This window comes from Nicotiana sylvestris, chromosome 10 (genome assembly GCF_000393655.2).
Source record: "Nicotiana sylvestris chromosome 10, ASM39365v2, whole genome shotgun sequence".
Classification (NCBI taxonomy): domain Eukaryota; kingdom Viridiplantae; phylum Streptophyta; class Magnoliopsida; order Solanales; family Solanaceae; genus Nicotiana; species Nicotiana sylvestris.
The window spans coordinates 131,914,926-131,936,353 of record NC_091066.1 but is presented as its reverse complement, the minus strand read 5'-3'; the positions used below and the strand labels follow the sequence as shown (position 1 = coordinate 131,936,353).

Here is a 21,428-nt window from a genome sequence, read left to right as displayed (position 1 = left end):
TTTATATCAATCTACTGTTATAGTGATTTTAAAATGCTACGAAGCAATAATGAATGGAAAAATTGCTATTTTAAACATATAACAAGAGTGTTAACATGATAAAATTCCACGTAATTAGGACTAAAAATATTATGAAGATATAAGCAGCTAGGGAAACCTGAATAAGATGGCAGGAGAAAATTGAGTATCAACATATATAATATTGTAATATCTCCAAAAGAGCATGGAGTAATTTTATTGACGAAAAATAAATACGAAAAGGGGGAACATCAAACAACACTAATACAAGATATTGTAAAAGCTTTCTGCTAGAGTATTTTTTAAATTAAAAAAAAAAAAAGTAGTTAAAAGCAACATGTCTGTAGATTTTACACAGAGGAAATATAGTCACAAAAGCTCTAATTGAGAAGGAATTTCTTAAACCAGAGAGCAGAAAGCTTTGGGTATCTTTTGAGATTATCCTTATAGTCTATGAAGTTGATGCCAAATCTCCGGGTGTATCCTTTATTCCATTCAAAATCATCTTGAAAAGACCATGCGTAGAAACCTTTAACATTTACTCCCTGCCTGATAAAAGAAAAGAAAAAAGAAGAGCGGCCAAATAAAGAAAAAATATATTAATTTTATCCGAATGAATATTTTCAATAAATCTCTCTTAAAATGAAAGTAAGAAATAACGGTTATTCATTTGCAAGGTCCTATTAAAACAAAACTAAAGGTACTCACTTGATTGCTTTGTAGATTGCCAAAATATGGTTTTTATAGAAATCAACCCTCTCAGTGTCGTTGACCACGTCCTCAACTTTAGTAACACTAGTATTAGGGTACGCGCGTTGCGCGTTTATTCTATACTAATAAATATAAAATTTTAAAAAAAAAATTATTTAAACAATAATTTGCTTGAGTTATAAATAAAGATTAAATAAAAAATATATGTTCATGAAAATGTTGAATGTTAATTTTTAGCCATAATTTCATTTTGCGTCTGTGACGTTCAATTTAATTTTTCACTGCATCATAATGTCATATTTATTATACATAAGTTAAATTCAATTTGGAGTTCAAAGACTAAATTTTGAAAGAAAATTTGCATTATGACTCACGTTTTAAGAATAACTTCATGCATTTTTTCGTGTTATGATTGTTATTGCCTTTTTAAAATACTAGTTTTAGTGTACGTGCGTTGTACGTGAATGTTGCTTCAATCAATAAATATATTTATATGTAAGAAGAAAAAGTTACTGAAAAATAGCAATTTATATCAAAATAATTTAAGTATTTTCTTAAGGAAATCATTTGTAAAAGGTGGTTAAAATTTTAATTGTTTCTAAATTTTATACATTAAAACTTCTGACATGATTCAAATAATATATATTCGATAACTAAAATTGCTTTTAAAATCTTAAATAAGTAAATATTAGGAAAATTAACACATAAAATAATTATAGTTGTGACATAATTTAATAAAATATAATTTAAACAACCAAGAAAATATTTTCGTATGAAAAGGAAAATAAAGGATCACAATTGATCTTGCACGCTAAAATTTTCCCGTACAATATAGGTACAAAATATTTATATGAAAATTATACAATATTTTTTGTCCTTGGTTGAAAAGAAACTTTACTTTTTTATATTCTCTTCTTTTTCTTAATATAATTTTATCCTTATTTAGTTGATTTCGAACTTCTAATTATTAGGTAATATTTAAAATTTTACTTGATTTTAAAGTCTTAACTATTAGGAAAGCAACTTAAATTACATATTTGTCAAATGTGAAACTTATTTTTGAAAGTTAAAAAAGACGAACTACATTTCAGTAAGGGCGTCCGTATTTTTAATATATTTGAAAATTGTTGGATTATATTATTTTTTTCTAATAATTAATTCATAGACTTAATTATTATTTTTATTATAATAGTAACTCATTAGATTTTGTTGATTAATGTTCTTAATATTAGCACATCCCCGATTTTAAATATTGATCTGTAACAAGAAAAAATGACAATTATGTCAAGGATATTAATATAAAGAAATAATTCATATAAGGTAATTTAAATTTGAATTAGTTTTAAAGTAACACAAAAAATAAATTAGCCCAGATAGTTTCCATCCCCTACATTTCTTACCAATTGAACGTGCATGTATTGGGTGAGTTTATTAAAGCATTTAATTAATAGAATTTTAGTTGATGTTAAAATCCTATATATTAAGAATTTAATATGGAATGATTACAGTTATATAAATAATTTAAATAAGGTAAAATCTTAATTGATTTTGAACTCCTAAATATTAGGACTTCATTCATAATTTAAATCGGAAACTAAGTCCTAAATATTAGAAAAATAATTTGAATTACTATTTTCTCCAATGTGAAATTTATTTTTAAAGGATAAAAAAGGCGAACGATATTTTGCTAAGGGCCTTTGTATTTTTAATATATTATAGATTATAGATAAATAGATATAAGTATAGATTAAACTCTACCATTCCTGAAAGGTAAGCAATACCAAAGATTTAGTAGTAGCAATTATGGTGAAATTGCCGATACTCTAACCAATTTAATATTAGATGTAAATTTCTCAATAAATAAGTTGGCTTACCACATTCGGTGATGTAAACAATTGGATTCTTGTAATGATGTTTTATGTAAACAAGAAGCTTTTGAAGTCCCCATGGAACAACAAAGAACGAACTTAAACCAGTCTACAAATGATTAAAATCAAATGAGACAAAAAAAAAAAACATAAAGTACACGCTCGCGTGCGCACTCTATGTTTATATATATTTACATTTATTTTTATTATATATTTTTCGTGTTTATTATAGTTTTATACACATAAATTATGAGTTATTGATGGAATATTGTACAATTCAGAGAGAATATACCGAATCACCTATCAATTTTCCGTTTCTCGAACCTAACAGAAAAGAAAAACAAAATTTAAAAGGTCATATGGGCTTAGTTGTCAAAATTACAACATCAATTAAACATTAATTAGGAAGTACGTAAAAGAATTTGATGGAAATATTATACGAACACCTACTTGTTATATTAACTTGATTATCAGCTGAGGTATGTTCACATGATTAGGTGGAGTAGAATGATGAGCTGCGTAGTTTGCTGTGTAATAGTTTAATCCAATGAAATCAAAGGACCCTCTCAACATGTGCTTTTCCTTTGGGGTGAATTTTGGTATACGCGTCCGAACACTTCTTTTCATATTTTGAGGATAATCACCATAAACCTTTCAAATGACAAATTATTGAAAAATAGTAGACGCAAAGTTAATAAAAAGCAGTAACATTTAAATATTGTGATAGCGCCATTTTTTGAGAAATTGTGCTTACCATCCGAGCATAAAATCAAGAGCTCTTCTGGATGCTCTAACATCCTCTGATTTCATGGAGTATGGCTCGAACCAATGAGACACTAGTGAAATTCCTATTTTACCCTTTTGTTTAACCTGTGCGTGTCATAAAAAATGAGAGAAAGAATAAGATAATTCCGTTATAAAAAGAATTTACTGTAGCAACTATCATCATGAAATATATGTGAATTTTTATTTAATTGCAGCATAAAAGATTTTTCACTTATTACATGAGATTATATTAATTCAAATTAATAGCAAAGCAATTTGTAAAGATGAATGATTAATAGCGTAGTCATCCGATGAGCTATGATTTAAAGTTTATAGGTTCGTGTTTAACGACAACTAAATGGGCAGGCCTTAACTGACCTGGTATTTTTGCCTGTATAACTTGGTGGTAGCAGCATGAGCAAGAAGCAAGTGGTGTCCAACTAAAAAAGGTTCAGTCCCAGAATTACCAGTTGAGCAATAATTCCTCCAAGCCGAACAGCGACCAGGTGCAAATGTTCCCAGGTCATAACCATTTATTGGAATAATATATGGCTCATTTATCGTTACCCAGTACTTAACTCTATCTCCAAAATATTTGAAACATATTTCCACGAAGTTTAGGTATTCACCCCTGACAATATAGATCAGATAAAATCAAATCAAATGAGATGGACTGGCCTTTTGTCTTTAACAAGTAAACAAACATATAAGAAGTATAAGCTTTCGATCCGTTTAGCCATAAAATTTGGGTTTTTTTTCAATTTTTATTTGAAAATGCTGTTTGTATGTGGAATATGATCAGTTTTTGAAAAAAAAAACTCAAGTTCACAAAAACTATTGTTTTTTTCTTTCAAAAACTGGTTTAGGACAGTTTTTAGATGAAATTTTTTCTTCCACTCACAAAGCTTCAACTTTTTTTCAAACAAAATGCATGTCCAAATACAATTTCAACTTTCAAAAATTATTTTTCAGCACAACTTCAAAAATTCTTTTTTTAAATTTCAAATAAATCTATGTCAAGACGATAGCTAAATAACTTGAAGATCACTTACAAAATTTTAGGGCAGAGAAACCCAAGATAGTCATCTTCTAGGGCTTGAGGTACATCCCAGTGGAAAAGTGTTACCATAGGTTTTATACCTACAATGCAAATGTTACTTCTATCCATTATCGATACATATATATAGAAAGAGAGAGAAGGAGAGGGAGAGAGGACCTTGCGCTATAGTCTCATTGATGACGCTATTGTAGAAGTCAATACCAGCCCAATTTATTCCCTTACTTAGCTTTCCCTCTAAAAATCACAAACGAAATAAATTGTTTCAGGTAATTATACTTATGCATAGAGGTGTACAAATGAACCGATAAACCGTACCAACTCGATAATTTGAGTCAAACCGAGAAAAAAAATTCAACTATGATTTGGTTTGACTTGGTTTGGTGTAGGAAAAAAAACTCCGACTATATTTGGTTTGGTTTGGTTTTAACTAAAAAACGTCAAACCGAAACCAAACCAACCCGACATTATATGTATAGAAGTATTAAATATATTTAATACATACAAATATTTATTGTAGTGTAGTTTATAAATATTTCTTAAGCTTTTTCATAGTTTTATCTTGCAACGTATTATTTCAAGCTTTGGCTTATAAATTTTGGATGCTCCAATAAATTTTATTGTCCATAAATGTTAGTAACTCAAATAAATTCTAATTAAACCAAAATTAAATCAATACTAATGTTAATAAAAGACATTCGATTCAATTGTACTATGAATGAAAATAGTATTGGATATCTATTTTTTAGTTGTTTCATGGTTTACATAAAATGTATAACTTATTTTTCTTTTAGTGGTTAGTCATGTAAATAATAGTACTCATTAGTTGTAATTTTAAATTATATTTTTTTCATTATAGCTTATTAATAATATTTAATTTATGTGATTTTATTATTTTTATTGTTGAATATTTTAGTACAATGCCAAGACTCATCTCATATTTATGTTATTTTATTTAAAAATACCTTATATAGTTCTATCTTAGTAGGATTAAAGAAATATTTGGAGCATAAATTTTACGTTTTGTGCTATAATGACTTTATGAAAAAAAAAACCGAAAACCCGAGAAAAATCGAGATTAAAAAACCCGACTTTTATTGGTTTGGCTTTGGTATTTAAATTTAATAATCCGATACAATTAGTTTGGTTTGGTAATTAGAAAATCCGAACCAATCCGACCTATGTACACTCCTACTTATGCAATTAAGTATATATATTTTCTTTCAAATGTTATCTGTTTAATTATGACTTCTCTTGCATATTAATGCTCCCTTCGTCCTAATTTATGAGACTCTTTTCTTTTTTAGTAAGTCTAAAAAAGAAAAAGAATGATCTTTTTCCTTATTTAAAAATAATTTATCTTTAGAAGTCTTACTTTACTCTTAATGAATTAATTTACAGTCACACAAATTTATATGGTTATTTTAGACCATACGTTTCGAAAGTATTCATTTCTTTCTTAAACTCCGAGTCAACATCACTATGTAAATTGAGACAGAGAAAGTAATTGATTATTGAAATTATAATATGCATATACTTATGCAATGTTACGCAGCAAGTCATAAAGAGATAGCGATATCAATTTATTTACATTCTCTGCTGCGAATTTCTGTTGAAGTAGAATAAATTCTGATTTACTATGTCTTACGGGGTAAAATCTCGACCATGCAATAGAAAATCTAAACGAATCAAGTCCTTCAAATTTCGCTAGTTTTATGTCTTCCTGCAGACAAGCAGAAATATTTCAGACAACTTTTAAAATTTTCTAAAAGAATAAATAAATATATCTCCTCTTTTTTTTGTGGCATCACTACTAACAAACGTTAAGTTAGATATTCCCTACCTTGTAGCGATGATAAAAGTCAAGAGCCACATCTCCATTGCTTTGGTCCCACATTTTGTCTGCAAAGGTATCAGAAATTAAACAGTTTAAAATTCACTCTTTAGTTTGATTTATAAATTTGAAAACATAAATTGAAAACTGGATAGATTAAAAGTTTTACTTAGTATCGGTTCGAGATGGCTTAGAAGTTAGGGTATTATTACTTCTAGCCTACGCCAGAAATTATTTACATTAGGTAGCTAAAAAAGTGTATAAAATTTCTATATAACATACAGAATGTATATATATATACAAAAAATATATATTTTTTGGTTATTATTTTAAGAGCGGCTATATAGTGTCATTTTTCCTTAGAAGTTTATTTAGTGTTGGTTCGAGATGGATTTGGCCCAGATAGTTCACCTTAAAGAGCGGACTAAATTCAAAAATAACCAGATTTATAACTGGTCGTTCAAAAATAGCCCAAAGAAATTTAGCCACTTTTCATGTAAAGATAAATCTGAGCGAAAACACTGTTCAAAATCCAAAAAAATACGCCAGTATATTATACTGGAGCTCCAGCATAAATATGCTTGAACTCCAGCATATTATAATGGAGTTTCAGGATAAGTATGCTGGAACTCCAGCATAATATGATGGAGTTCCAGCATAAGTACACTAGAACTCCAACATAATATACTGGAGTTCCAACAAGTATAATTGTCTAGTATAATATACTGGAGTTTGGAGCACCGGTGCTCCAGTCTCCAGTATATTGTACTGGAGTCAGCAAAGTATACCGGTCCAGCATAATATGCTGGAGTTCATACACAGGTGCGCCGAACTCCAGTATATTATGCTGGATCGATCTTTGTTACAACGAAATAGTGACTATTTTTCATTGACTTCGTAAACGCTGGCTATTTTTGAATGACCAGTCCGAAAACTGGTTATACCGTGCTATTTTTACTTAATGAACACATGGAATTGGGCCAAGCTAGGTTCGTCTAAATGTACACTTGTTTTTTATACTATACGTTATTCTTTCTTTTATGAAGAATTAATCGAAATAGCCGCGCACCCAACTGCTTTAACGAAATATAGCATGTAGAGGTATAATATATGCATAATTTATATATTATATATGTATAATTTTGTATAATCTATGTATATGACTAAAAAAAATAATGAATATAACCCGTTATTTATGTAAATATCCCTTATTTTATCTACCTATCACAAACAATTGGAATATAAGTAGCAGTTTAAATTATTTCTAGCATGTTTAAGGAAATACTAACTGACAGCATGATTGAACTATTCTTACGTGGTATACCATTAATTATACGAATTATGAATCGTATATCCTAAAGGTACATAACTGTTGTTGCGTTATAATTATTCAATGGGTGAATTTTGTTTGTAGATACTAGTGGGTATATTTTTACTCCGCCTGCGTAGTCATGAAATCCCCCTTTCATTTGCTAATTTATCAAAATTCTGGGCCTTGTTTGTAGATACTTGGGCCTTTACCATCTTCGTTCCATGCACCTTCAATCTGTTAATAATGACATGACATGACATGACATTTTAAACAGTTAATGTTTGCATATATAATCATAAACGTAAGAAGAGTACTATCATATAGTAAAGGCCACGTCTAAAGTGTAAACGTTAACCTGATAAGCAGAAGCGGCAGCTCCAAACAGGAAATCAGTTGAAAAAAGGGTACGATTGAATGGTAATGAAATTTTATGGCTTTCCATATCTGTAGCTATAGAGAAAACAGACAAAACAAAGAAGTTGGCCAATACAAAAAGGCCTAGGGAGAAGGATCTTTGAAAAGCCATTGCCAACTCTACGTTTTCAAGAGTTTCCTTTGTTAAACCCCCCTTAAATAGAGGTGGAATCCCTTGAAATCAATAGCCAAATTTTTTTTTTTTATATAATTTCAAAAAATAAAAGAAAAAAAATCATCTTATCATTTATTTTAGTTTGGCACACTTGATTCACCTCGAAGAACAAACTTCAACCACGTTTACTTTGAAATTACATAAAACTTCTACCAGAATTTCATATACAAAATAAATCAATCGATGAATGATTTTATTTTCAATTGCTTTGAACTCTTTTTCTTAATTCTTTTCTTTGTTTTCACTAAAACTAGAAGTGTTTTCTATTAGAAGCAAAAATATATGAGAAACTAAAAAAAGCTTATTGTAATTTGCAATGTAGAATGTTAATACAGAATTCTAAACCTTAACAATAAAAATAGATAATGTTTTTTTATTTGTTTAAAAAGGTGATATTAATTAATACGTGCGGTAATATGCATCATCACAAAACTTTAGTGCTATTGGGAACTTTGAGTTTCCACCCATACACGAACTTCCCTTAGCTATTTGACATACGCAACTTAGTCATTATGATGTGACTACTATACAATTTTTAAGTAAAGCTTAACAAACATAAAACAAAAGGTTTCCAACAGATTACCTCATATGGTGAAGGAATAACATATATTAAAAAAGCTAAATAAATAATAAAAATATATAACAACTCGAAGAGTAGCACCGTTGATAAAGCTAAATAAATAATAAAAATATATAACAACTCGAAGAGTAGCACCGTTGATCGTGATTATCAGATATCAATGACTCCAGAAATTGTGAGATTTAAGAATAACTAAATTTTGTATCTTTTTTTTTTCCATTTTACTAGATATAGAATCTATTGAGATTTAAAGTGACCGTGATTTAATTACGTGAGAACACAATCCATAGAATAAAAATAATACTACTCCTTTTTGTCCTAATTTGTGTGGCAAAGTTTAAATTTCAAGAATCAAACAGCTTCTAATGACTGCCTCATGGTCGATCATTAACTAGTTATAATCGATTAAGTGACCGCTGAATGCGCAATAAACTATATTTATGGTACTGAGATCTTTGTTATGTTTGACAATATGTAATGTAAATCTTTTTTGCGATTTTTCAAACATTGAATTCTTACCTCATGTTTGATTTTCAACCAAGTTGTCACAATCCAAAATACACCATAAATCGTGAGGGCGTCCAACCTTAATCTTAGGCAAGTCAACAATTTAACAACACGATAATCAGCGGTTCATAACACATTTTAAAATAATGATGAGAATCATTAAGCAAATTTCCTCTATTTTGTTTTGTTGTTTCCATTTGTTGTTTCTTCCTCGTTGTTGATATCGGCAATAATAGAAAATACTAACATTAGCTTTAACCTTTGAATATGCTCGAAATACAATATCGAATGACATAACAGAAATACATCCAATAACAATAGTCTGAATTCCTAAAATTCGGTGTCACAAGTGCATGAGCATCTACTAGGATATACAATACTACTACAATAACTGTATGAAATAGAAAATAGACAGCATACAATCAATGAATAGCACGGGGAATCCGTGTACTGCAGATCATAACATGGAATGCATCACACCGCAAATTCTCCTCAGCAGCTGCACCTACGCACCTAGATGACCCCTGACTGTATATGTCTCAGTACCTGCAAAATTAGTGCAGAAGTGTAGTATGAGTATGTAAATCAACGCGTGCTCAGTAAGTATCTAGTCTAACCTCGAAGAACTAGTGACAAAGGGTCGACATCAATACTTATTGGTGGTCCAATAATCAAAGTACAATAAAGGTAAATAGGTATGAAGCATGTCAAGTAAAAAAAGTGAAAACAGATATATGTACATAACATGATCCTCAATAGAAGAGTAAATACAAAATCCTTGAATACCAAATACTATCGCGAATGGAATATATATAAGGTCAATAACCAATAAAATATCACATCTCAAGTCAGATAGATTCATAGATACGCTGACTCATTATTGAATTTATGCAAAATTCTGTCGAGGCGAACAACCCGGTCCCATAACAGTGATGGTATAATATTATATTGTGACGTACGACCCTATCCCATAAGAATAGTATACATTGTCGAGCTCGTACAACCCGATCCATAGATGCATCTCATAATACAATCGAGACAAACGACCCGCTCCCATGTAAGTGTGTTACATGATACTTTCGAGGCAAATGACCCGATCCCATAAGAGCAGTGAAGCATGACGAGTCACTGGCTCCCCTCTTAAATATACGTGTGAGTTATGAAATTCAAGAAACTTCTGGAAAAATACACACAATGTTGGGAGAAATCTGTAAAGGAAAGTCTAATTTTTACGACTAATCAAGTAGCTTATCAAGTATCTAAAATAGCAAGGTTCGATACTCTATGCAAGTCTAGTCAGGCTAAAATAATAACTAAGGCATTTAAACATGCAAGAACAACTCAAGTAATATAATTAAATATGGTGTGAGTCTAAGTCTACCCGGATAAAATCAAGAATCCAGCATACACACATACACTCATCACCTCATATGTGCATAGCTCCCATAACATATAGCATATAACAAATATACCACCCACAAGGTAAATTCCCTCTTACAAGGTTAGACAGGAGACTTACTTCGCTCTGAAATCCCATAACCGGCTACACACCGCTCTAACACCTCATATCAATGCCAAACGATCTGAAACTAGTCAAAGAATGTACAAACCAATCAAAATATACTCAAAGACTCGCAATTTAACAATTAGAAATAATTTCCAACTCCACACAAAAAGTCAACAAAGTCAACTCCCGAGGCCATATGCGCAAATTCCAAAAATTTCCTATGATAAATATTACCCACAGCACCACGAACTCAAATATGTAATTTATTTCCAATTTCATGTCCAATTTTTGTCACGCCCCAAATCTGGGGAGGCGTGGCTGGCACCTGGTGCCACACTGGCCCGAGCGAACTACTCTGCAACTCTTTTTTTTTCTTTGTAACTATCATGGTCCAACATGGACGCAACTAATAATGTACAACTGTAAGTGGGCAATTCTGTATCACTGAACCATTTTTCTTAAAACATAAATACATATGGGTCGTCAAGGCCTCTGACATACTATACAAAATGAACTTCTGTCTTTAAAGCCTCTAAGATTATTTGACATCAAATGGTACAGGGTACCGGCCTACCCATAAGTCTGTAGCAAAACTCTGACAAGATGACTCATTGATTCGGCTGCACTCTGAATGAGGTGGAGTCTTACCGATCCTTCGCTGAAGCCAATCTCGTCTACTATGAAAGCTCATCCAACTGATTATCTATACCTGTAGGCATGAATGCAGCATCCCCAACAAAAGGACGTCAGTACGAATAATGTACTGAGTAAGTAAGACATGTAAATAAATATATAAAGAGTATGGAAGAAACATGGAGTAAATGACTCAACCTGTAAGTCTGGATAGCTCTGTAAATCATGAAATATTTATATTGTCATGCACATGTGTATAAATGTCATATGATGCATAGGTCCGTACATACATAACATCATCAAGCCTCTGAGGGCATCCCATTATATCATCTCGGCCATTGTGGTCGAATCATCAATGTATACCAATTGATCAGGTGGTGGTGCGTATATAACGCCATAACATTTCCCATATTTCATATATACATATATACACGTATATAATGTCAACTGATCATGGGTCAATGTGCATGTATAAATGCATGAAATACATATAAAATACATTAATAAAATCTCTTGGTACGTCATAAGACCATTATGCCTCCGATTAATATCATGAAATAATCTTTACTAACTTACATATTTTTGAGACCCATGAATAGACGATAGAATAATAAGACATATGGGAATTCAATAACATAGACACCTCTAATAATTCTACGAATAGAGTCATTTATGAAAATTGTGCATTTGCTTGTTTCGTTTGTATCGTTTGGATCATGCCAAAAAGAAAGAAGGATAGCCTTAACATACCTGGATTAGGGAAATATCCACATGATATTCTGGAGAAAGATTTATTTAAAGACTATGGAGAGTAGTATCGGTTCCAACTGCATGTCTTGAGCATTGGAATACAATCATGGTACATGGGATCCAAATTAATTATGAGACTATTCACTTCTCTACAGTCAAACTTAGAAAGAAATGGGACTAGTGAAATTCAGTTCCCTTTGGTAAAAAGGAGAGAGAGGCATATTTACGGCTCAAAAGATGAAAGATATGTCCAAATTAAAGGGACCACCAGAAGGTAAGTTTGGTCATTGTTATCTACTCTTACACACACTAACCAGAAGATGAACTCATGAAATTATTGATCATGCTCTTGAACATGCAATACATTTACAAATTGTTAATCATTGATCTGACGGATGCACCAATTTTTTATCTAACCCTTTTTGCTTCCGATTAACTATGCCTATAAAACTAAATTGTTCACCAATTTATCCACCATTAATATATTTTTTTTGGGTGGTGTTGAAATGGGGTAGTAGTTATTAATCACCATGCCAAAGAGGATTAGGTTCTCATTTGAATATTCCCAAAAACTATTTACTAATAAGGAAATGTTTAAGATGATAGATTATATAGACCAAACTTTTCTCCTACTTAGATAGGCTCACATTGTCCAGCCAGCAAGAGCACCACCTTTTACATGATTTTAAGAGTCATTGCTTTGAAAGGGAGGGGCTGCCATGTGGGGGTGGGGTGGGGAATTTAATGTTATCCTATAGTTAATTAATTAGTTGATATCCCGTTATCCGGTAATTAACCAATTATCGGTATAATTAAGAATTATTTTAAATTACTTAAAATTCTACTTATTTTTAATATACTTTATACATCCTACTATCATGGTCATTGTGATGACCCAAAAGTCACTTGTTTTAAAATGAATTCTACGTTCCTATGTCTTAAAAACCTTTTTAGAATCACCTCGATTTGTGTGCGCAGTCTAGGCGCGTAGCCGGAAAGCCTATATGTGAAAATTTGTGAAAAATGATAAATTTTGACTATAAAATGAGTTAATTTGACTTCAGTCAACGTTTTGGGTAAATAGACCCGGACCCATGATTTGACGGTCCCGGAGGGTCCGTAAGAAAATATGGAACTTGGGCGTATACCCGGAATCGAATTCCGAGGTCCCAAGCCCGAGAAATGGATTTTTGAAGAAAATTGTTTTCTAAAATTGTTCATAAGATTTGGAAATGAATTTTGATTAGAACATGTTGGTATTGGGCCTTATTTTGGTTCCGGCACCCGGTACAGGTCATATATATAATTTAAGATGATTCTGTGAAGTTTGGTAAGAAACGAAATCCGTTTGACGTGATTCGGACCTTAAATGCAAAATTTGATGTTTAAAGAAGTTTTGAGAAATATCATTGATCTTGAGGTTTAATTCAATTTTCATGATGTTATTTTGGTAATTTGAGTATACGAATAAGTCCATAGGATGTTTATGAGGTTGTGTGTATATTTGGATTGGAGCCCCGAGGGCTCGGGTGAGTTTTGGATAGGCCACGGGGTAGATTTTAGACTTAGAAAGTTGCAGAAATTTTGCTGGTATGATCAGGCCTGCAAATGCGAAGGTTGGATCACAAATGCGAAACCAGCCCAGGCCTGTCTTGCTCGCAAATGCGAGGCTTTGATTGCAAATGTGATAAGTCCTGTTTCAGCCTTGAGTCGCAAATGCAACTCCCCTCTCTTAATTTCCAACTCGCAAATGTGATGGTCCTTTTCGTAAATGCGAAAGTCCAGCTTCCTTGATTTGCGAACCCTGTTTCGCATTTTCCAACTTAGCAGAGGTCGGGGTTCGCAATTGCGAACCCCTGTTCGCATTTCCCATACCTGCGACTTGCAACTTTATACTTAGACGATTTTAGACCCATTTTTCACATCGTTTCAAAACACAAACTCCTTTGGGCGATTTTCCAAGAACAACTCTTCTTCCAAATCGATTGTAAGTTAATTTTAACTGATTTCCTTAAATCATTAACATCTTTTAACATGATTTCAACTTAAAATTAATGGTTTCCATGGGGGGATTGAGTGTTTTGGGTAGAACCTAGATTTTTCAAAAATTGGGGATTTGGACCTCGATTTGAGGTCCGATTTCAAAATAAATTATATATTTGGGTTCTTGGAGGAATGGGTAATCAGGTTTTGGTTCAAACCTCAGGTTTTGACCCTGTGGTCCTGGGGGCGATTTTTGACATTTTGGGTAAAACTTTAGAAAACTCATTTTTATGCATTGGGGTTGATTCATTTAGCGTTTATTGATGTAATTAAGTAACTTGTGACTAGATACGAGCGAATTAGTGGTGGAATCAAGGGGTAAAGCTATAGTTGAATCGTGAATTGTGTTCCTGGCATCGAGGTAAGTGTTTGGTCTAACCTTAGCTTGAGGGATTAGGAGTTGAGTCCTATTTTCTATGTGGTGTCACACCTCCTTTTTTCGCGCCCGCCCCGAAGGGTTAAATGCGCGAGTGGAGTTTTTCCAATTTAAGTGACAATATTCGAAAATGGGATTATTTATTTAGTTCAGAGTCGCCACTTGGGAAAGGTTTGGCTTTTGGTGTCCCAAGTCACCGGTTTATCTTGAATCCCAAATCGAGGAGATTTTCGACTTTTCCAAATGAAGTCTGCGAACCAGAAATTCTAAGTAAGGAATTCTGTTGACCCGAGGGAAGGTGTTAGGCACCCTCGAATCCCGTGGTTCTAGCACGGTCGCTTAAATTGTTATAATGGTTAAATATCTGATTTAAATACATGTTATGACTTACGTGCTTTTATTAAGTTTAAACCGCTTTTATTATTATCATTTATTTTTATAGAATTGCAACGTCGTGAAAATGCATCTCGAACCACGTCACAATCAATGCACCCGTAGTTGTTAACACATTTCGATTCCGTTGAGATTTGAATTTGGGTCACATAAATGCGCACCCGAATTTAAGAATGTAATTTAATTAAGTCGCGCCTAAAAAGTCTAACGCGTTATTATCTTTGGGGAAGGCAGTGGAATTCACTAAACAGTCCATCCCAAATTCTAAGTATTTATTATGACCAATTATTGAGGGCCCCGCAATTTGCCTTTTTATTCGGCGAGGCTCGTCTCATTATTTTAGAAGGGTACCCTACAATGACTACGTCTTTACTACATTTATCTTTAAAGAAAAGGATGATGCCGAATTTTGCTGGTTTGGACAAATACGGACTGAATCCTTATTATGTTTGCCGAACCTAAACTTGTTTGATTACCTGATTGATTGTTCATGAGGTGAGGGTTACCGCATGCTTTGTCTTCAACAAGTGAATATGCTTATTAATTCGCTAAGTGAGATTGCAAACAAACTAACAACATATATTGAGTTATGTTTAACGACCTCCAAGTTCTATTCTTAACACTCTAAACTATTTGAAATTGATAAAAGAAATCGGCTGTTTTATTATGAAAATTACTACTAATTGAACTCAAAAAGGATTATTAGTTTTTCTCAACAATCATCAAAAGAATCTATACCGAAACCCAGTATCGAACCTGCATTGGAACGAATAAACTGACAGGAGAACTGACATTCATAGTCAGACTCTTAATGTGACTGTATGGGGGGTTTGTTTGGGATACATTTATTCCGGACCCAGTACCACAGTTTTGTCAATTCAGTGGTCTAGGTAAAATGCATACAAGTGCTACCATGACTCTATGCTATACAGTCATACTAAATCAAACAAGTGTTATACTGAGCTGAATGTATACTAAATCAAAACATGCTGTCTATGTCATCTATCATTACTGTTGAGCCATGCTATCTAACAGTTCATCTTAAACAGAATGTATGCTAGTTTATACAGAATATTTGCAGTTCGCAGTAAAAATACAGGCCCAACTAACATTCGAACTATCTTTTTACACCAATGCTATAACATAAACTGGTATTCACTTCTTTATTTCTGCTTCAACTTCACACTTTCAACAATACAAGGTCCAAAGATTGTGTACCTGGGAATATTTGCAATTGAAGAAAGGGGCAATTAGTAGAGTAACAATGAACAAACGCAGCAGCAGTAGCAGCACCAACAGTAGCAGCAGGGCAGTATAGCAACAGCAACAAGAAACAGTAGAGTAGCAACTACAACTCTCAAACAATTGGAGTGGGATCAACCTCAACTAAACTAAACTTTCGAGTAGAACAAACAATAAACAAACAGACTCAGTTTTGTGAGAAACTCAGTATTGCACAGAATAGGTCCGGATTTAGTTGAAGTCAGAAACAAAAGGAAAGGAAGCAATTTCTGGTTTTTGTTTGTCTGAGTTATCAGACAGATTCTTTTCCAGTTTTCTGGATTCAAAAAATTTGAACTTCAAGATATTCCCTCTTAGTATCTCTCCCTATCTCTGCGTGCTCTATCTGTGTCTCTCATTAGTGTGTATTCCAACTCTCTTTTTCAAAGAATTCCTCACAGCCTATCTGTTTTTTCTCCTCCTTTTCTTTTTCTTTTTCCCCTCTTTTATAAACCTAAAGTCATCATTTTAACAGCCTGTTTAGACCCAAAAGAACACCCCTCCCATGTGGTCTGTCTTGTTTCAGTTTCCACTTACTTTAAATATAAATCAACCCCCATGATATTCCCTGGCAGACTTACCTTTTAAGTGAGGTTTAATATTTCTAAACTAAAGCAGGATATGGGCAGCAGGGTATAATCTGACAGCATATGCTGTCAAACTATTTTAAAATCAAAAGCCCTTTATGCAGGAACCAGGCTGTGCACAATGCCCATGCTGTGCACAAGTGCACATGCCATCAATTCAGATTGCAGCTAACAATCTACCCTTTTATTTTCAGATTCAAATACAACAACTATAAGTGACCCTACTTGATTCTTACTTTGATTCAAACAAAGTTGCAGCAGGCAACATGTTCAATCGTTAACATTTGAACTACTGAAATTAATTGACGACATTTGTCGACTCGACTATATTAGTTATAACTCATACAGTCGTAACCAAAAATCAGACATTTAACAGTATCGACACATGGTTCTAATTATACTGACTGAGCAAAGTGGTACTCGAGGAACCAATTGCTCAGTCAACATTTGAAGCTCAATTATTGCACAACAAATACATACATACACGCTTATCAGAACAAGTAGAAGAAGATACTTAATCAAAACAACAAAGGTTCAGGAAAAGTGGACAGGGCATAGTTGATAAAATTCGGGGACAACCATTACACAACAACAATAACAGCCTTTCAAACAAACATGGACTAAAGAACAAAGAAAAGAGAACAGAACTCACCTCAAATCCCGAAAAATCAAAACCTTAACTCGGACTCGGTCAGGCCTTTCTTAAGGCTGAACGGACTTTAATCGGAGTGTTTCTCAGATGAGAAACACTTCGATTAAGGTCCATTAGACCTTAATTTCTTTGGCTCGAACGGGTACGGACTAGTGACGAGGAACCTTATGGTTTCAAAAGTCAGATCTGGGATTCATGCTTCCCTGGTCAGATTCGGACCAAACCAAGTATGGTTTGGTCACGAGGGGGGTCTGGGGAGTGTCTGGTGTGAGACTGGGGTCAAACGGTGCAAGTCAGGTTCCGACTCGAATCTTCAAATGAAGATTCGAGAAGGTGGGAAGGGATTCGAGCTAGGTGGTTAACAGATCCAGGTTCAGGATGGCAAGGGGGTCCTATGGTGTTAAGGGGAAGGCCACCGGCGTCCATGCCGCCGGGTTTCTGGCGAAGGGAGATGGGGGCGGCTCTAGGGTTCGGAGGGGAAGGGGATGAGGACGAAGGCGGGGTCTTGGATAGGGGGGCAGGGTATGGTAGGAGGCTTATATATGGAATGGGTGGGTTGATCTCAGCCGTTAGATCACTCGAGATCTACGGTCTGGATCTGAGGGCTTAAGTGGAACGGTGTCGTTTCAGGTGCTGGGGTCAGAGTTGGTTCGGGTAACGGGTCGGGCAAATGGGGTTATGGGTGAGAGATCCGGACCGTTGGATCAGCTTGGTTTGAATGGTTGGGATGGATTGGCACTGAAACGACGTAGTTTTGGTGTTAAACTACGTCGTTTTGCTGCCTGGGGAGTGGGCTGTGCGGACTGGTGGATTGGGCCATTCATTTGGGCTTCAGATTTTAAATGTTTGTAGCCCAATTTTGTTTTAAAACAAATTTTCCCTTTTTTTTTTTATTTCTAATTTCCTAAATACACAACCTAATTAAATAAAACTAGACACCCTTAATTAAGCACTTAACATATTTATTTCATGCGTATAAAGTGTTAAAAGTAGGTAAAATTAAACAAGGCAACAAATCAGGACAAAAGAAATGCGTATTTTTGTGATTTCCTATTTAACAATCGGATTACGGTTCAAATTACGCACGACACATACATTTTGTATTTTGTTTTAATAAAAATGGGCAAAAATCATAAATAATTAACCAAGTGCCATATAAAAATCCAAATTGGTACAGCAGGACCTATTTGTTATTATTATTTTTTCTTTTGGAGCGATTGTCGCGCAAGACAAAAATCACGTGCTCACAGCTGCCCCTCTTTGTTTGGAAACACGAAGAGTTTTCGTGCAAAGATAAAGTGAGCGTGTATGAGCGATTTTTGCCTATGGACTACTCCGTATGAAGCATGTTTTTTGAAATATCTTACCGAATCTTGCTTCAAAGATTTCCTACATATCCTGGGCTAAACAGGAATCAGGTCAATGTAGTTCGGGAGGTTTTGGTAGCTGGGATTACCATGGGATTGCGATGCTTGCTGCTACTGCTGCTGCTGTTGTCACTGCTGCGTTACTGACCGCCTTATTACAACCAAATGGAAATTGGAAACTGAGCTAACTACTTATATGTATGTCAACTGCTAGTTACAAGATTCCTATCTATGATTCTTTTACGACTTGATCTTGGGTCTTAGCTGATTCTGCTTGTAGACTCCGATCTGAATCTTGATGCTTGCGAGTTGTGGTGACCTGTTTAATCTCTGGGATACTGAGTGAAGCGCGACTGGCAGGGTTCAGTACCTTAATTACATGCTGGAGTCAATCCGCCTTCCATTTACTCCGAACCTTGGGACACCTCTTTTTCTTCTTTGATTTTGATTTGAGACTCATCTCGCGGGTCATTTCGATCCGTGTGGCTCGAGGTTAGACCTGCGGAAAAAAAACAAACAAACGAACGAAATTTTCTGCCCCAGTTTCACTAGGAAAATTTCGTTAATTATTCACCAGGAAGTTCATAAAATTGATGAAAGAGAATATGCATGCTCAGTTCAGGGCTGGAGCCCTAACACCGGCTAGCTGGGGAGAGGTTCGGTTTGGGGTTACAAAACCCTAACGCCAAACAAAGGAAAATTCAGTTCAGGGTTTAAAACCCTAATGCTGACTAAAAGGAAAATTCAGTTTAGGGTTTAAAACCCTAATGCTGATTGCATGGAAAAGCTCAGTTTAGAGTTTAAAACTCTAATGCTGGCTGAAAGGAAAAAGTTCAGTTTAGGGTTTAAAACCCTAATGCTGACTAAAGGAAAATTCAGTTTAGGGTTCAAAACCCTAATGCTGATTGCATGGAAAAGCTCAGTTTAGAGTTTAAAACTCTAATGCTAGCTGAAAGGAAAAAGTTCAGTTTAGGGTTTAAAACCCTAATGCTGACTAAAAGAAAATTCAGTTTAGGGTTTAAAACCCTAATGCTGATTGCATGGAAAAGCTCAGTTTAGAGTTTAAAACTCTAATGCTAGCTGAAAGGAAAAAGTTCAGTTTAGGGTTTAAAACCCTAATGCTGACTAAAAGAAAATTCAGTTTAGGGTTTAAAACCCTAATGCTGATTGCATGGAAAAGCTCAGTTTAGAGTTTAAAACTCTAATGCTGGCTGAAAGGAAAAAGTTCAGTTTAGGGTTTAAAACCCTAATGCTGAATAAAGGAAAATTCAGTTTAGGGTTCAAAACCCTAATGCTGATTGCATGGAAAAGCTCAGTTTAGAGTTTAAAACTCTAATGCTAGCTGAAAGGAAAAAGTTCAGTTTAGGGTTTAAAACCCTAATGCTGACTAAAAGAAAATTCAGTTTAGGGTTTAAAACCCTAATGCTGATTGCATGGAAAAGCTCAGTTTAGAGTTTAAAACTCTAATGCTGGCTGAAAGGAAAAAGTTCAGTTTAGGGTTTAAAACCCTAATGCTGACTAAAGGAAAATTCAGTTTAGGGTTTAAAACCCTAATGCTGATTGCATGGAAAAGCTCAGTTTAGAGTTTAAAACTCTAATGCTGGCTGAAAGGAAAAAAGTTCAGTTTAGGGTTTAAAACCCTAATGCTGACTAAAAGGAAAATTCAGTTTAGGGTTTAAAACCCTAATGCTGATTGCATGGAAAAGATCAGTTTAGAGTTTAAAACTCTAATGCTGGCTGAAAGGAAAAAGTTCAGTTTAGGGTTTAAAACCCTGATGCTGACTAAAGGAAAATTCAGTTTAGGGTTTAAAACCCTAATGCTGATTGCATGGAAAAGCTCAGTTTAGGGTTTAAAACTCTAATGCTGGCTGAAAGGAAAAAGTTCAGTTTAGGGTTTAAAACCCTAATGCTGACTAAAGGAAAATTCAGTTTAGGGTTTAAAACCCTAATGCTGATTGCATGGAAAAGCTCAGTTTAGAGTTTAAAACTCTAATGCTGGCTGAAAGGAAAAAGTTCAGTTTAGGGTTTAAAACCCTAATGCTGACTAAAGGAAAATTCAGTTTAGGGTTTAAAACCCTAATGCTGATTGCATGGAAAAGCTCAGTTTAGAGTTTAAAACTCTAATGCTGGCTGAAAGGAAAAAGTTCAGTTTAGGGTTTAAAACCCTAATGCTGACTAAAGGAAAATTCAGTTTAGGGTTTAAAACCCTAATGCTGATTGCATGGAAAAGCTCAGTTTAGAGTTTAAAACTCTAATGCTGGCTGAAAGGAAAAAGTTCAGTTTAGGGTTTAAAACCCTAATGCTGACTAAAAGGAAAATTCAGTTTAGGGTTTAAAACCCTAATGCTGATTGCATGAAAAAGCTCAGAATGCTATACGATCATCTTTCTGAGTTTTCTTGTTTTAATAGAAAAATAAGAGGGAGTTTTGCGGGAACTTACCTTTTGAGTGAATTCCTTATTGCCAAAATGTTTCTTGTACCCGTGTACCTTCTTCTTTGGGCGACACCTGCTTCTTGCACGGTTGTCTTGGATTAATACCTGTTTCAACTTAAAGAACAATTGTTAGTTCGAAAATGACGGTCGGTTCGGTGACCTTG

At 33.9% G+C, this 21,428-nt stretch overlaps 2 protein-coding genes across 12 annotated transcripts; both read right to left on the bottom strand.

Moving 5' to 3' along the window:
* Positions 1-236: 236 nt before the first annotated feature.
* On the bottom strand, positions 237-8,093 carry LOC104236414 (cyanogenic beta-glucosidase-like). Of its 11 annotated transcripts, XR_011403253.1 has the most exons (11): positions 7,921-8,093; positions 7,569-7,799; positions 6,263-6,321; positions 6,068-6,142; positions 4,579-4,656; positions 4,415-4,502; positions 3,741-3,993; positions 3,352-3,467; positions 3,048-3,248; positions 2,890-2,921; positions 237-567 (listed from the first exon to the last, which is right to left on the bottom strand). XR_011403253.1 is itself a non-coding variant. In XM_070160823.1 (9 exons), the coding sequence occupies exons 4-9, from the start codon at positions 6,084-6,086 to the stop codon at positions 3,221-3,223; spliced, it is 582 nt and encodes a 193-aa protein (XP_070016924.1). In that variant the 5' UTR covers positions 6,087-6,142; positions 6,263-6,321; positions 7,569-7,799; positions 7,921-8,093; the 3' UTR covers positions 2,786-3,220. The 11 variants fall into 11 exon arrangements, 7 of the variants coding, with proteins under 7 accessions (XP_009788635.2, XP_070016927.1, XP_070016928.1 ...); XR_011403251.1 differs by lacking the exon at positions 2,890-2,921 and having other exon boundaries at positions 238-567; XR_011403255.1 differs by lacking the exons at positions 237-567; positions 2,890-2,921 and adding an exon at positions 1,850-1,986.
* LOC138879970 (furcatin hydrolase-like) lies at positions 399-3,170 on the bottom strand. Its single transcript, XM_070159619.1, has 5 exons — positions 3,087-3,170; positions 2,604-2,706; positions 2,488-2,492; positions 727-851; positions 399-567 (listed from the first exon to the last, which is right to left on the bottom strand). The coding sequence occupies exons 1-5, from the start codon at positions 3,168-3,170 to the stop codon at positions 399-401; spliced, it is 486 nt and encodes a 161-aa protein (XP_070015720.1).
* Positions 8,094-21,428: the final 13,335 nt, after the last annotated feature.